Below are 16,237 nucleotides of genomic sequence, written 5' to 3'. Positions count from 1 at the left end.
AGAGATCAGAGACAGGGTCTGCGGCCGTGGCTGCATCTGCAGAGCCAGGTGCTAGAGAGGGGGACTGCATGGTGACACTCCTCAGAAGCCTCCGCTGGCTTTCCTATGGGAGCTGTGCTGGCCCAGTGTGTACAGAACAAGGCCATGAAAGGCTTATTGGAGGGCGGCTGGTATCCTGGCAGAGCTAGAGGGAAGACGTCTCATTAACACATGGAGCAGGCAACAGAGATGCCAGAAAGCCCATGGCACAGGAGGATGGAGAAGCCCTGGAGCGAGGCCTCCAAAGCCACCCCAGCCAAGACAGAATCCACAGAGGAGGCTAAAGGTACACGCTGAGTTCTTCCAAGTGAGAAGGAATTGGAAAATGCCTTGTGCTTTCCGTAGTTGTTTACTCAACAAAGCATGACACCAAGCCAATCCAAGTTCAAGATGACGAGTCTGCCACTGAACTGCCTGCTAAAATAAGCATCAACGCTCTCCAAAGGAACATAACACAATCCAGTCTCTTTAATGTGTCATCTACAAGGTCTAGTACAGATTTAAAATGACTAGATATGCAAAGAAAGGAAAATGTGGACCCACTGACAAGAAGAAAATGAGTCCATTGAAACAGACCTCGAGGTGGAAGTGAGAAGCAAGAAATGTCAGGTATAAATCAGCATGATATGAATCTGATCAGACTCTGACCACTCAGAGTCCACTCAGAGGCACACTGATATTCCAGAGCAACCATTCCAAGAACAAATACAGAGAGGTGGATCTAAAGAGGTCAGCAGAGGACATAACATGGAATACTCCAGCTTCCTGGCTGGAGGACTAAGTAAAGGATCCCTGGAAACTAGAGAGCGTGAGAGGAAATCTCAGAGAGGCGAGAGCTGAACAAGGGGATCCCCCAGTTCTGTGTATGAGTCAGTACAAGTCCTGAGTTACCATATATAAGGAACATAGCTAAACAATTATAGTCAAGGGCTTGAAACCCGCTATGATATAAACCATCTCCAAGATCTAAGCTTGCCCCTGAATGGTGCTTGCATGTGGAATGGTTGAACAGCAAAAGACTCAAAAACAGGCTTGACATCAGAACCACCACGGACAGACGGTGAGACAAAAGCGGCAGCTCTGACCAAGATGATGCCTCTCCGGGGGATTTTAACATAACCCAAACAACCACAACAAAATTCAAAATGTTCAGGAATTAATTCAAAATTACTTAACAGAAAAAGAACCATGGAAATGGGACTAACTCTCAAGGAAAAGATAATCAATATATGCCACCCTCAAGATGACCCAGAGGATGGATTTACCAGACAAAGACTTTAAGGCAGGCATTATAACCATGCTCCTTGATGTAAAAGTAACTCTCTTGAAATAAATGGAAAAATGGAAGTTCTTAAAAGAGAAAAAGAAACTATATTAAAAGAAACAATAAAAATTCTAGAATACTATGACACTATCAAACACATTGACCTTCATAGAATAATATACCCAGCAATAGTAGCACAACACATTCTGCTCAAGTGTGCATGTGACATTCACCAGCATAGACCACTATCCTAAACCATGAAACAAGTATTCACAAATTTAAGAATTTAAATCATGCAAGTTTGTTCTCTAAACATAATAGGGTTAGATTAGAAATGGATAACAAAATAATATCTGGAAAATCCCAAACATTTGGAAACTAAACAACACTCTTCTAAGTAACTCAAAGGTTAAAGAGGGAGTCTCAAGAGATATAAAAATATTTTGATCTAAATTAAAATACAATGTTCAAAAATTTTGAGATACCACAAAAGCACTAACTAGGAGGACATTTATAGCATTTCATGTTTATGTTAGAAAAGAATAAAGATCTTAAGTCAATAATCTAAGCTCCCACCTTAGGAAATGTAGGAAAAGAAGAGCAAATTAAATCCAAAGCAAGCAGAAAAAGGAAATGAATATAAATAAATAAAATTGAAAGCTAAAAGACATTAGAAAAAAAAAAAACCAAAAGCTCATTATTGAAAAAGAACAATAATGTTAATAAAATCCTAGCCATATTGACCAAGGAGAAAAGACAGATGTCACAGATTACCAATATTACAGACCCCACAGACATTAAAAGGATGATGAGAGAATACCACAAATAAATCTATGCTCTAAAATTTGACAAAATAGATTATATGAACCAATTCCTCAAAAGATACAAATTACTAACACTTACTCATGGAGAAATATATAACCTGAATATTCCTTTATCTTTTAAAATAATTTGTTTTTCGAGATGGAGTCTCACTCTGTCACCCAGGCTGGTGTGCACTGGTGTGATCTCGGCTCACTGCAACTTCTGCCTGCTGAGTTAAAGTGATTCTCCTGTCTCAGCCTCCTGAGTTGCCAGGACTACAGGCGCCCACCACCACACCTGACTAAGTTTTGTATTTTTAGTAGAGATGGGATTTCACCCTGTTGGTCAGGCTGGTCTCAAACTCCTGACCTCAGGTGATCCACCCTCCTTGGCCTCCCACAGGGCTGGGATTACATGCATGAACCACTACACCCGGTCTCTTTGAAAAGAATTGAATTCATAAAAACCTTCCTACAAAACTCCAGGCCCAGATGGTTTTGCTGGAGAATCTACCAAAGCTTTAAAGAGGAAATCATGCCAATTCTACACAGCCTCTGACAGAAAACATAAAAGGAACAAGAACTTCCCAGTTCATGTTATGAGGCCAGAAAACCAGATGAAGATAACCCAGGAAAATAAAGTTACAGACCAATATTTCTCATAAGCATAGCTCTTCTCATAAGCAAAAATCCTTAGCAAAATACTAGCAAGTCAAAACCAGCTAATACATGACCAAATGAGGTCTATCCCAGGAATGTGAGGCTGGTTCATCATTCAAAAATTAACCAAGGTTTTCCACTTATATTAGGCACCTGGAGTGGTCAAACTCATAGAGACAAAAAGTAGAACGGTGGTTGCCAGGGGCTGGGGGAGGAGGAAATGGGGAGTTAGTGTTTAACAGGTGCAGAGCTTCAGTTTGGAAAGATGAAAAGCACTCTGGAGAGGGAGGGTGGAGAAAGTCGCAAGACAATGTACTGAGAGGGAGGGCGGGGATGGACACGTGACAATGTACTTAGTGCCACAGAACTGTGCACTTAAATTGATTAAAGTGGTAAATTTTATGTGATGTACATTTTATCACAACTGGAAAGTAATCAATATAATTCACCACATTAACTGACTAATGGAGAAAATCCACATGATCTTACCGCATGATGAGACGGAAAAATCATTGCACAAAATTTATTCATTCACGATTAAGAAAAAAATCTCTTAGCACACTAGGAATACAAAGAAACTTTCCTAACTTTATAAAAAGCTCTACCAAAAGCTTAAATAAACGAAAAACTTCATACTCAAGTAAAAAGACTACAAACTTTCTGCCTAAGATCAGGAACAAGGCAAGGATGTCAATTTTCACGACTCCTATTCACCATCATACTGGAAGTCATTGCCAGAGTAATAAGGCAACAAAAGGAAATAAACATATACAGATTAGAAAGGATAAAATAAAATTTTCTTTATTCACAGACAGCATGACTGCCTACGTGGAAAATCCCAAGGATCTTACAAAAAAACTGTTAGAATTAATGAGTGTGTTTATCATGGATGCAAATATAAGGTCAATATATAAAACTAATTATATTTATATGTACTAGCCATGACAAATTGAAGAGAGTAAATTTCAAAAAAGGTACCACGTGCAATAGCACCAAAACCATGAATATTTAGGTATAAATCTAAAAAAAATGAGTAGGATCTACTTGCTGGAAACTACACCTGACGAAATAAATCAAAGAAGACCTGAATAAATGGGGAGATGTGCTGTATTCATGGATTGAAAGTCTCAAGGTTAGGTTGCCAAATCTCCACTACACATTAACAAAATCCCAGCAGACTTTTTCGTAGCTATTAACAAGCTGATTCTAAAATTTCCATAGAAAGTGAAGGAACTGGAATAACCAAAACAATTCTGAAAAAGAACAAAGTTGGAAGACTCAGGCTACCTGAAACTTAGTGTAAAGCTAAGGTAATCAAGAGAGTGTGGGATCGAGATGCTAGGGATACACAGATTAAAAGAACAGATGAAAGTGGGTATAGGCCGGGCACGATGGCTCATGCCTGTCATCCTAGCACTTTGGGAGGCCGAGGGGCAGATCACTTGAGGTCAGGAGTTTGAGACCAGCCTGGCCAACATGGTGAAACCCCATCTCTACTAAAAATACAAAAATTAGCTGGGTGTGGTGGCACCTGCTTGTAATCCCAGCTACTCATGAGGCTGAGGCACTAGAATAGCTTGAACCCGGGAGGCGGAGGTTGCAGTGAGGTGAGATCATACCACTGCATTCCAGCCTGGGCAGTAAAGCAAGACTCAGTCTCAAAAAAAAAAAAAACCAATAATAATAAAGAGAAAGTAGATGTCGACCCCATAGATGTGGTCAGCTTACTTATCTTGACCAAGGCACAAAGAAGCTTCCATGGAGAAAGCTGTCATCGTGTTATCGGATGCTGGCACATTTGCATATTCATATGCAAAAGAGGACCTATACCTCACACCTTACAGAAAAATGAACTCAAAGTAGCTGATAAACATAAATATAAAACTATAAAACTTCTAGAAGATAATACAGAAGAAAATCCTTGTGGCCTTGGGCTAGGCATTGAATTCTTAGACACCACACCAAAAGAGTGATCCATAAAATTTGTGATATGTTGGACTTTATCAAAATTGCACCTCTTTGCCGTGTGAAATACAATGTTAGGCAAATGCAAAGAAAAGCTACATGGGAGAAAATATTTGCAAATCACATATCTGATAAAGGTCTCATATGCAGAATGTATTTTTAAAACTCTCAAAACTAAACCATATGAAAACAACCCAATTTCTTAAATAGCAAACAATTAGAACAGGCATTTTACCAAAGAAGATATGTAAATGTCACTTAAACACAAGAAAAGATGCTTAACATCATTAGTCACTAAAGAAATGCAAATTAAAACCACAAGAAGATACACACCTATTAGAATGGGTAAATGAAAACAAAACAAAACGAAACAAAAAAAACTGACAAAAAACTAAAAAGTAAAAACTTCAGACTTAATTAGAAAGACTGAAAACTTTACCCCTAAGATTGGGAGCAGGGTGGGTTGGTGGCTCACAGCTGTAATCTTAATGCTTTGGGAGACCGAGGCAGGAAGATCTCTTGAGTCCAGGGGTTTGAGACCAGCCTGGGCAATATGGTGAGACCCCATCTCCATAAAAAATACAAAAAATTACCCGGGTGTGGTGGCATGTGCCTGTAATCCCAACTACTCAGGAGGCTGAGGCAGGAGAATCTCTTGTGCCCGGGAGGTGGAGGTTGCAGTGAGCTGAGATTGCACCATTGCACTCCAGCCTGGGTGACAGAGTAAGATCCTAATTCAGAAGAAAAAAAAAAAGATTGGAAGCAAGGCAAGGATGTCTACTCTCATCACTCCTATTCACCATCATACTGGAAGTCATAGCCAGAGCAGTGAGACAAGACCAAGAGCCGGCCAGGATGCAGAGTGACCGGTGCTTTCTTGTGGGTTAGGGCTAGGGTTAGGGACGTTCAAAACAGTGCATCGCTTTGGAAATGCTGGCAAACATACACTTTCTGTATGACCCAGCAATCTGAAACCAATGTATTTACTCATGAGAAATGAAAATGTATATTCACACAAAATTCATCATATGTGAATATTTGTAGCTACTTTATTCATAATCGCCCAAACCTAGAAACAATTCAAAAGTCTTTCGGTGGGCAAATGCATCAACAAAACGTGGTCTATCCACACAATGGATCTGACTCCACAATAAAAAGGAACGCCTGGTGGATGCAGGCAACAGCTCAGAGGATGGAGTGAAGGAAGAAGGCCTGCTCGAGAGGCCACGGCCCAGCTGGCTCCACTCATGCGACATCCCAGAAAAGGCAAAGCTGTGGGGAAGGAGAGCAGACCAGTGGGTGGAGGGGCTGACATCGGGGTAGGTGGGCCACGGGGTGTGGGGGCTGGGGCTGGTCTGCCTTCTGAAGTGGGGATACAGGGCTGCGTTTATCGAAGCTCATAGGTGTGAACAAGCACAGAAGGGAATCTTATTGCATGTCAGTTGAAAAATGAAGTAGGAACAAAGAAAAGCATGTATCTGGTATCCTACCCCCTCCACCACCTTCTCCATCCCCACCCTGGCCTAGGTCACCTTGGTCACTCCCAAGACACCTGGCAGCAGCTTCCCAATCACTCTCCTGACCCCTAAATGCATTCTCAACAAAGCACTCGGAACTGTCCCTTTAATATGTAAGTTGCGTGGTGGCTCTGCTCAGAATCTCCCACGCCCACTCACTGCTTCTAGAATAAAAGCTGCAGCGAGGTCTATGAGGCCTGGCGGGATCTGCTGGTGGCTTCTCACACGGCCCTCTGCTCACTCTGCTCTGGCAGCCAGGCGAGCGCTGTTCCTCCAGCACACGCAGCACGTGCCTGCCCCGGGGTCTTTGCACCTGCTGTTCCCCTATTGGCATCTTCCCCGACGCCCACCAGAGTGCTCCTGCAGGGTCTGCATGAGGCGTTCCTGACCTGCCTGCACCCCCACGCTCCCCCCATGTGGTTTTCTCTGCAGCTCTTGTTACTCCCTGCCAGTCATGTATCGTGCCTATTTATTTTGCTTATTTTCTATCTTCTCTGGTGGGACATGAATTCAGGGGGCCAGAACTTTTTGCCATTTTTTGGGGGCCACTATACACCCATCCTGGAATGTAGTAGGTGTTCAGTGAATGAATGATGAGTGAATGAAGGAAGGAAGGAAAGATGTTAGCCCAGATGCTCAGAAGAGAATTCCTCCTGCCTGGGGAGGCTCCCGGCCCTGCCGAGTGCTGCTGCATTTCTGCTGCTGTTCAGGGGAGAACACAAATAGTATGCGTGGGTAATTGAGTCCTTCTTCTGCCCTAGGCACAGTTTCTAGCGTTTTATGTCATTAACTCATGAGACCGCTGGGCAGTTGCCACCTCCAGTTGGCTGATGGGGAAACAGAGGCACAGATGGTCACACCACTTGCTCAGAGTCATGCTGCTGGCCAGCGATGAAGCTGGGATTTGAACCTGGGTTCTAGCAAGCCAACTATTCCGAGCCACTGGGCACAACCCAAAACCACCGATTCTCGGGAAGCATTCTCCTGATCTCCTTCTTGCTCCCCTGCCTGCCTTCAGGAGCCAGCCTTGGATATGCAGGACGCAGCCCCCACAGGTGCACAGGGATGTAAAGTCCCAAAGCAGGTGTGGGTGGCTTCGGGTGGGTCAGCACGCTGGGCACCTCCCCTCTCCAACTTACACCAGGTCCACGTGGCACTCCAGACCCAGGGTCTCTCCTTGGCCTCCTGGAGTGGGTGGTGCCCCACTGGCGATGCTTTTGGGAAGAGCAGTGGGAACGGGGGTGGGGCAGGCGCCTTGCCCCTCTCTGGGCCTCAGTTTCTTCACTGACGCTGCGGAGCCTGGTGGTCCCCCTCTGGAGTTGTGCACTCCCCTTGGGATGCCACATGGATGGGGCCAGCCCCTCGGCGACTGCACCTTCACTGGCGGTGGTAAGGTCAAACTCCAGGGTGTGGCTGGGGAACAGAGGGGGTCTCTGGGGCAGGCAGACCCCATGGCTGTGACCTCAGGAACACCATCTCTCCAAGTGCCAAGAACCAGGATCTCTATTCCCCTCCGTGCCCGCCTTGCAGAGCTAGCATAGTGCAGGCAGCAGCCTGGTCAGGGCACGAGGGGCTGTGGGGTGGGGGGCTCGTGTCCCCACAGCCCTTCGTGGCCGTGCAGAGGAGGAGGATCTTGAGTGCACACAGGCCGGCAGGAGGGAGGACCTGGCCACCCGAAACAGCCTTGAGCAGACGGCAGCTCGGCCACTCTCTGCTGCTGTTGTTTTTCACAGACTCACGGAGGCAGGACTAACACACGCTGAAATCCACCCCTCAGCCTACAGCTCCATGAGCTTTGAACCACAACCAACACAGACTCACGGAGCCAGGACTGACACACGCTGAAACCACGAGCTTTGAACCACAACCAAGATACAGAACATTTCCATCACCCCAGAGTTCCCAGCGCCCCCACGGCCACCCCATCCCTCCTCTGACCTTCCTCCTGTCCCAACGGCTCAGCCTTTTCCAAAACCTCAAGTGCTTGGAATCACCCAGGGCCTTGGAGTCTGGTGTCTTTCAGCATAAAGCGCGCCTTCTTGAACCTGCATTTTAAAGAAGACCCAGGGGAGGCCTGAAATTCTGCCAGTCTGAGTCGCCCACCTCACCAAGCCAGAAAGCAGACAAGAGGTTACCAGGCGCTGGGGGTCAGGGTTTAATGGGGACAGAGTTTCAGTCTGGGGAGACAGAAGGTTCTGGAGGTGGATGGTGGTGACGGTTGCTTAGCAATGTGAACGTGCTCCACGCCGCTCAACTGCGACCTTACAGAGGGTACAACAGCACATTTTAAGTGATGTGTGTTTCACCATGATTCAAAAATAAAGAAAAGCTTTTTTTCTCCTCTTAATACAAACTACTAGATCACCACTTGGGAATTTATTTCTGTGATTGAGAAAAACAAAGGCAGCCTCTGGTTTGTGCACAGGCCGGATGCCCTCTCGGGCCCTGCTCAACTCAGGGCCCTCTCTGCCCATCATCAGATGTTACCAGCTGGGAGCCCTGGTGCCCCTGAGAACAGACCTGGAGATCCCTGGGCTGCTGCCCGAGGCCCTGCCTCGCCTGTGGGGTGGCTTGCAGTGGTTCTTGGCAAGCACAGGGTGGCCGTACCCCCTTGCTGCCCTCAGCACCCACAGAACCGCAGACACAGCCCCATGACCCCACTTATCCTTGGAGTTGAATGTCCTCAGAATACTGTCAGTCCAAGTATAGGACAGCCTGGGAGAGCTGACCCTGGGTCCCAGTGCAGAGCCGTGAACAGGTGAGCCTGAACCGCTCTGGGCCAAGTCACTCTTGAGGACTCCAAGCCCAGTCAGAGCCAGCCATGGCCAGCTCTGGGACCCTCACACTCCCACCCTTACCCATCTCACTCAAAAGCCTGACCGTTGTCCCCATGGGGAGCACCATAGGGTCAGACTAGGCCTCCCCGGCTGAGAGCACCTCCAGGCCCTGTCTCTCCAGCCACGTGACACACACAGGTGGCTCTGCCCTCCGCTTAATCTGGGAAATGGGGTTACAGGGTACAGACATGGACCTGCATGTCTGCAGGTCCTCTCCCTGCCGTCTCCCACCTGGCTCCAACAGGCAGGTCTGGTGCCTGGAACAAGGCCAAGGTCACCTCCCTGTCCTGTCCTGCCCTCTCACCCCCCACAGCCTCAGAGTCACCATCTGAACGTCTGATTTCACATGCCAAATTCTTTATTTCCAACATATAGCACCTTAACCTTTTGAAAACTTGTAATTACTAAATTTTTTAAACATACACCAAGAATGTCATCAACACCCATCCTACGGCCCCTTCCTCCAGATCATGCTTCAGTAACTCTGAGACATTGTATCATTTTGTCTGTAAACACTTCCATATGTACCTCTAAGAGATCAGGACCATTTTGAAAACCACACCCATAACAGCTCTGGACAGCAAGAATTTGTAGCTATTCAACTACCCAGGCTTTTTTCGCTGTTTCTTGGCATGAAGAATGATCGGCTTTGGTGCCGGCATCCTGCGACAGGTTGACTTGTCCGAGTCTTCACCAAGAATCCAGGCCACCGTCTCCAATTCCCTGTTTATTTGTAGAACAGAATGAGTTGTTTGTCCGGAGGTGTTTCTTGTGGTCTGGGTTTTGCTGGCTGCATCCTAATGGTGCATTTGTCCCTGTTCCTCTGTCCCTGGTGTGTCCTGTGTGTTGGCAGTGGCATCAGGGGCTCCATCAGATTCAGATTCAATGGCTTTGCTCCAAGGATGCCATGGGGCTGTGTGCACACCAGGGCTCACCTCACACCTAACTCTCTCCCCTTTGTGACACCAGCAGCTGCCAAGAATCCATGCCTGCATCCATCGTTTGATCAGGATTGCACCTGATGAGTGGGATTCTGACACTCCTGCTCCTTCTTCACTTATTGGTGAACATTTCTGTGCTGAGACTCTGCCCTTTACCTCCTTCTTGGGTTATTCTAAAGTACCGTTTGAATAGAAAAGGCAGGAAAAATGCTCCACTCCTTTCCTCTAAAGGGTCATGGGCTTTTCAGACTGGAGGAAGTGTGTGACTCTTGGCCTCACACCAACAGCACTCGAAGCCCTGCGCTGCAGGTGAGGACACTGTGGCTGCCACAGCCAGAGCCAGAGCCGCCCAGAGCTGCATGTTGTGGGTCCCCTTCCCGTCCCCAGGGGAGGTCAGAGTGGGGCAGGCTGTTCTAAGGACCCCTCGAAGAACTCCTTCTTCTGTAACTTTTTTTTTTTGAGACGGATTTTCCCTCTTATCACCCAGGCTGGAATGTGGTGGTGTGATCTTGGCTCACTACAACCTCTGCCTCCCAAGCTCAAGCGATTCTCATGACTCAGCCTCTCAAGGAGCTGGGATTACAGGCATCCTTCACCATGCCCGGCTAATTTTTGTATTTTTAGTAGAGATGGGGTTCCCCCATGTTGGCCAGGCTAGTCTTGAACTCCTAACCTCAGGTGATCCACCCACCTTGGCCTCCCAAAGTACTGTGATGACAGGTGTGAGCCACTGCGCCCCGCCTTCTGCAACTTTCTAACTTGAAATAGTTCCCACTGCTGAACAGTTGCAGGAAGAATACGCAGGACGCTCGACTGCCCGTGGCAAGTCTGCAGCCCAGTGCCGCGTGGCCTACGAGCAGTCTCCTCCCTTGATTCACTGTCTGCTTGCTCTCCTTCCATTTGGCCACACCTTTTTTTCTGAACGATTTGAGAATAAGTTGCAGACTCCACACTCTAAACACCTCTGTATCCTTCCTGAGAATGAGGATGCTGCCTGTGGAGGTTGCTGGGCACAGCCTGGGGCACGGGACAGGAGCCCTGAAATAATCCATGGCCGGATTTCACTGGAACCCGTCTCCTTCCCTGTCTCAGCTGCCTCTCCTTTCCTGGAATTCTGCCAGCTGTGAACAGCCGGGGTGTTCACCAAGTCGCCCTGTGATCTGTCTGTTCCTGGATGCCTCTGGATCAGGGGTTGTAGGACACCAGCTCCTCCTGCATGAATCGAGGCCCCCGTCTACCCCTGGGAGGGAGCAGGTGCCCTCTGAGTTGGGATCTAACCCAGCAAAGAGCACTGCTGTTTGTACTCAATATGAAGAAGGCTTGCAGAGAAAACGAAGGAGGAGGCAGGGAGGCTGAGCCTGCAGGAACAGGACTCCCTTGGTGCAGAACATGGCAGTGATGAAAGGAGTCCTCACGGCCACTCAGAAGGAGCTAATGGACTCATGCCTGTGAGGCTGAGAGGGTTTGCTTTCATGTGGGGCCATGGTCAGGGGCGGATCTCTAAAACTTTCAAAGGCTGCAGCCACCTCACCTGATTTGAATCGGATACCTGAGGTCCCAGGCCCCTGCCACCATGGGTTCCTGGATACACACATGTGTGCATATGTTCGGTATACACACCGCGGATGGATAAGCATGGGACTCTGATGACCCACCATCTGGGCCATCAGCCCTGAGCCCTGACACACAGAGCCTGTGCCACCGGGACCTTGTCACAGCTGAGGTGAAAGCTGGAGGTTGGACCTGTGCCATGGGGGACCATCCAAGAAGCAAGGGCCATCTGCCTGTGTGGGGCCACGTGTGTGGGTGGGCTAGAGGAGGGGTAGGACGTCCAGGGGAACCCAGGAGCACTCGTAAGTCCCTGAGCCCCCAGCACCTCCTCCCAGTCACACTGCTGGCACTGGGGCCAGGTCTGGGGCCTTTGGGAGGGTCCTGGGCACCAGGTCCTGTCTGCTGGCCTGAGAGCCCTGCCCACTCCACCGTCGGCTCCCAGCCCCAGCTACACACTAGGAAAATGCCCAGCTGGCTTCAGGGAGGATTACCGTAAGTTGCTCCAAAGTGTTATCACCAACCCACCTCATTTCTAAACACAATTTCTGTTTGCAAGTGCCTAGGCCAAAATTTCGTAGGGGCCCCTGGGGCAGGAAAGGACCTCTGTTTTGGAAAGAGGGGCCATTTGATTGGCTACTGCCCCAACACTTCCAAACGTGGTCACTGAGAGGGAGACACTTAGCTGAGGGTATCCAGCCCCTCTTCAGTCAGACATCATCGTTTGAAAACTGAATGTTCACCCAGATCTGCCAGTGGCCCAGAAGGCCACGGGGGGATCATAAACCCCCTAATTCTAGGGAAACCTCTAGTAAAACGGCAAATGGCAGAGCAGGGGTCGAGGGAAGCCAAGGCCTCTCCTACAAGGAATGTTCTTTTCGAGCACACGGAGCAGCCGGCATCAGGGCCCTGGAAAGCCCCAGGCCGCCAGCATTGGACGGAGGAGCACCCTTGTAATCAGCCGCTCCCAGGCACGCAGCTGAGCCCTTTAAAGAAAAGTGGAAACTATGTTCTCCAAGGGTGTGGAGGACGCCAGGGGCATTCAGCAACGCTCGGCCAGCATGGCGTCTGCAGGGCGTGGGGCCGCTGTCCCAGGATTGAAGTGTCGCAGGCCTCTGTGAGTGGACGAGTGCCTGTGGCTGGCCGCAGCATGACTTGGCTAAATCTGCCTCGCAGCCTCGAAGCAACAAGGCTGGGCAGGTGGTGCCTGGGGAGGCAAAGTGATGTCCCACAGGTGCCCAATCCCAAGTACCCAGCAGAGAGCCCACGCACGCCGGGGAGGACACTTTCTCGGGGGCGGAGCCGAGCTGTCGTCACGCCCCTGTGTTTTTCCGCTGTTTGTTTTCGAGGATTGCAGCAGGCTGGTGAGCTCCTGGCCTTTTGCCAGGGGAGCGGGAGGATCGGGGGTCTGAGCGGGGACACCTCCTGGGTGGGCAGTGACAGCACTGACCCCTCCACTGCTCATCTTCCGAAGGATTGAGCAGCTGTCCCCCTGGGGCCCCTCCACGCTGACTGGGGAGAGGTTCCCCCTGGCCAATGCCAATCAAAGGCAGGAGCTTGGGGAGAGCAGATGAAGCCTCAACGGGAGCGAGAGGTCACTTATCACTGCGTTTACCCCACGGTCCATGCCTACTTCTGCCTCTGGTGAGGGCAGGGACTCTTGCGGTAGAGGCAAAGCAGCCCTGACTCACTGCCTGCTACCAGTGTCTGTGGGAGGGGCCTCCCCGAAAGGAGACACCTGCAGCCACCAGTTCTACGTGCAGCTGGGGAGACTGGGAGCTCAGTTCTACCCCCTACCCCCAGCCCACCTGGGTGGTGGCCAGTGGAGGGTCAGTTAGGGCCCAGGTGATGCCCTGCCCGGCACTGCTGCCCCCACCCCCACCGGGCACACTGGCATATGCGGGCTGCCCAGGCAACTACAGAAGCTTAGCTGGGAGGCTGCCAATGCTGGTCTGTGGGGAGCCGGGGGGGGCCAACCACCCCAGCCCCTCAAGCTGGGCAGAAGTGGGCGACTCTGCCTGGATCCTTCACCCTCTGGCTTCCTTAGCCCACCAGAAATGGAAGAAACCCACACCTCTGAGGCTGCTCATGTCCAAGATGCCATTCAAAGTGCCCGACCAGCCCTGACTTCCTCCCTGGACACCAACCTCCGGCTCGGGACTTGGGTTGGATCAGTCCTCCCTCCAGCCACGAACCTCAGCCAAACTGAACTTCCTCCCTGGACACCAACCTCCGGCTCGGGACTTTGGTTGGATCAGTCCCCCCTCCAGCCACGAACCTCAGCCAAACTGACTCCCGGGGGGCTTTCCACTTGCATTCCCACGGCGCTTTGCTCAGACCCTTGGGGGGCCCTTGGTCACTCGGCTCCAGTTTTACGCACCTCACCACAACACCACCGCCACACGCAGAGCCTCACAACCTTCCCGGCAGAAACATCGTCCCCACCATCCCGCAGTAATAGTACCTGCGAGCGCTGCTATGCAAACACTTCCCACGCGTTCTCTCTCAAATGCTCTACCTTCTGAGGTCAAAGCTATGACTACCCCCTCATACAGATGGGAAAGCTGAGGCTAAACTAGGAACTGGCCCAAGATGGCATCAGGTTCTGCTCTGACTCCCCAGTTTGGGTCAGGGCAGGCAGCTGGGAGGCACTGGCAGAGTCATTCTGGGGGCTTCTCTGCAGAGGAGAGGAACGTCACCTGTTGGGGGCACAAAGCCTTTTGAGAAGCTGATGAAAGGGACCTCTTCCTCTGGAGACGCAGGTGCCAGTGCACATTTCCATTAGAACTTAAGGAATTCGCAGACGTCCGAGGCCCAGCCACCAATACCAGGGAGGTCACAGGCAGTGGCTCCATCCCCTCAACAGGAGGGGAGAAGATGGGGCTGAGCCTGGCAACTCTGGAGCTGCCCCCAAGCTGCCCCAACCGCCTTCCCAGCCTCACAGGAGTCGACTGTCTCTGTGACATCTCTCCCACTCCCTACCCAGAAGGCACACCCCTGGCACTGCTTTTGGGGTGAAGGAGAGGGGAGCCCCGGGCTGGTTACGGAGGCTCACCTGTATGACGACTTTGACAGTGGCGGTGTGGATTGTGGGGGTGCACACCAGGCCGCCGGCGTGCTGGCCGTCGGCGCTGCGGTTCTGCTCGCCCATGGTGAACAGCATGGGCACCGCCAGCAGGGCCGAGGCGAGCCAGATGGCGCTGATGAACTTCTTGGTGCGGCTTCGGGACATGAGGGTCTTGGCCTTGAAGGGGTGGCAGATGGCCAGGTAGCGCTCCACACTCAGGCTGGCCACGTTGAGGGCCGTGGCGTAGGTGCAGGCGTCGCGCAAGAAGTAGTAGCCGCGGCAGCCGGCGTCGCCGAAGGCCCAGGGGTGGTGCACCCAGATGAAGTTGTAGAGCTCCACCGGCATGGCCAGCAGCAGGGTGAGCAGGTCGGACAGCGCCAGGCTGCCCAGGTGGTAATGCACCGTGCTCTGCAGACTCTGCAGCGACTTCTTCCGCGCCAGCGTGAACGCCGTCACCGTGTTGCCCACGGTGCCCACCACGAAGAGCGCCAGGTACACGGCGGTCACCAGCACCTTGGAGTAGATGTCGGTGTTCACGTCCAGCTCGCTGCTGGGTGCCGCCAGGACGCGCTCCGACGCGTTGCCCGAAGCGTTGCTGAATCCCGGGGCTAGCAGCCCCGCCTCCAGTCCTGCCTGCGCCCGCTGGAAGGGGTTGGCGGCTGGCGTGCCTGGGGTTCCCGGAGCGGAGCTGTTGAGGCGCATGGTGGGCGCTGGGGTCCGCGGCTCTGTCCGGTGCCTCCGGGGCTGGAAGTCCGGGCAGGAGTGGGCACGTCTCGGTCGGGGACCGATGAACGGGAGCTCAGAGGAGGGCGCGTGGCGAAGACCAGCGGGCGCGCCGTCCAGCCGGGAAGCGCCAGACCCAGACGCGCCGCCCTGAGCTCCGGGCTCCGCGCTCCTCCGGACTCCCAGCTCCTGGCTCCAGACTCCGCAGTTCCTCGGGCTGTCTCCGGGCTCGGCCCTTGCCACGGGTTCCGGGTGCCTCCGATCTCCAAATCGCGCGGTTCCCCCAGGCTCCCGAGGACAGCGCCCAGGCTGGCTCGGGCTGCGCGGGGCGAGCTTGTGGCGCCGGGAGGAATGCACGCTCGGCTGCCCCGGCGCGCTCCCCTCCCTCGCTCCGAATCTCCTCCCTCGCGCTCTCCGCGCACCCTAGCCCCGCACACTTCCCGCCGCGCCCGCGCCCTCCCGGCTCTGCGCGTTTCCACGGAGCCGGCGGCCGCGCGGCGCGCCCAGCAGTTGGGGGTGGCGGCGGAGGAGAGAGGCAGCCCCTGCTGTCGTCCCCGCCCCACCCGGCTGCAGCCTGGCGGGTCGCCCCCTCGCGCTCCCCGGGGCAGGGCGGGCTGGGTTGAGCGCTCCAGGGAACCAGGATTCCGGGCGGGTGCGGCGGATAATCGTGCACCGGGCCCTTCTTGCCACCCTTTTCCCTGTTCTCGGCAATTTCTCTCTCCGGCTAGTAGGGAACCATGCACCTCCCCCAACCCTGGGCTCGCTCAGTGGGGGTGGGGGCGTATCCGGAGGGCAGGGAGGGAGGAAGCTCCCCGCTGGCAGGGCTGAGCGGCTGCGCAGCTGGTTGGGCCGCCCCTCGACTCCTGGGTGTCC

The 16,237-nt window shown here is 51.9% G+C and overlaps 1 protein-coding gene across 1 annotated transcript in view; it reads right to left on the bottom strand.

Moving 5' to 3' along the window:
• Positions 1–15,696, bottom strand: part of NTSR1 (neurotensin receptor 1) — a 55,000-nt gene extending 39,304 nt beyond the window's left edge. The window contains exon 1 of the mRNA XM_033185375.1: positions 14,630–15,696. Coding sequence (XP_033041266.1) covers positions 14,630–15,343 — 714 coding nt within the window. The 5' untranslated portion in view covers positions 15,344–15,696. The remainder of the gene's footprint in view (positions 1–14,629) is intronic.
• Between the last annotated feature and the right edge of the window lie 541 nt (positions 15,697–16,237).

This window comes from Trachypithecus francoisi, unplaced genomic scaffold, assembly GCF_009764315.1.
Source record: "Trachypithecus francoisi isolate TF-2019V2 unplaced genomic scaffold, Tfra_2.0 Lachesis_group21, whole genome shotgun sequence".
NCBI lineage: Eukaryota > Metazoa > Chordata > Mammalia > Primates > Cercopithecidae > Trachypithecus > Trachypithecus francoisi.
This window is presented reverse-complemented; position numbering and strand designations above follow the sequence as displayed.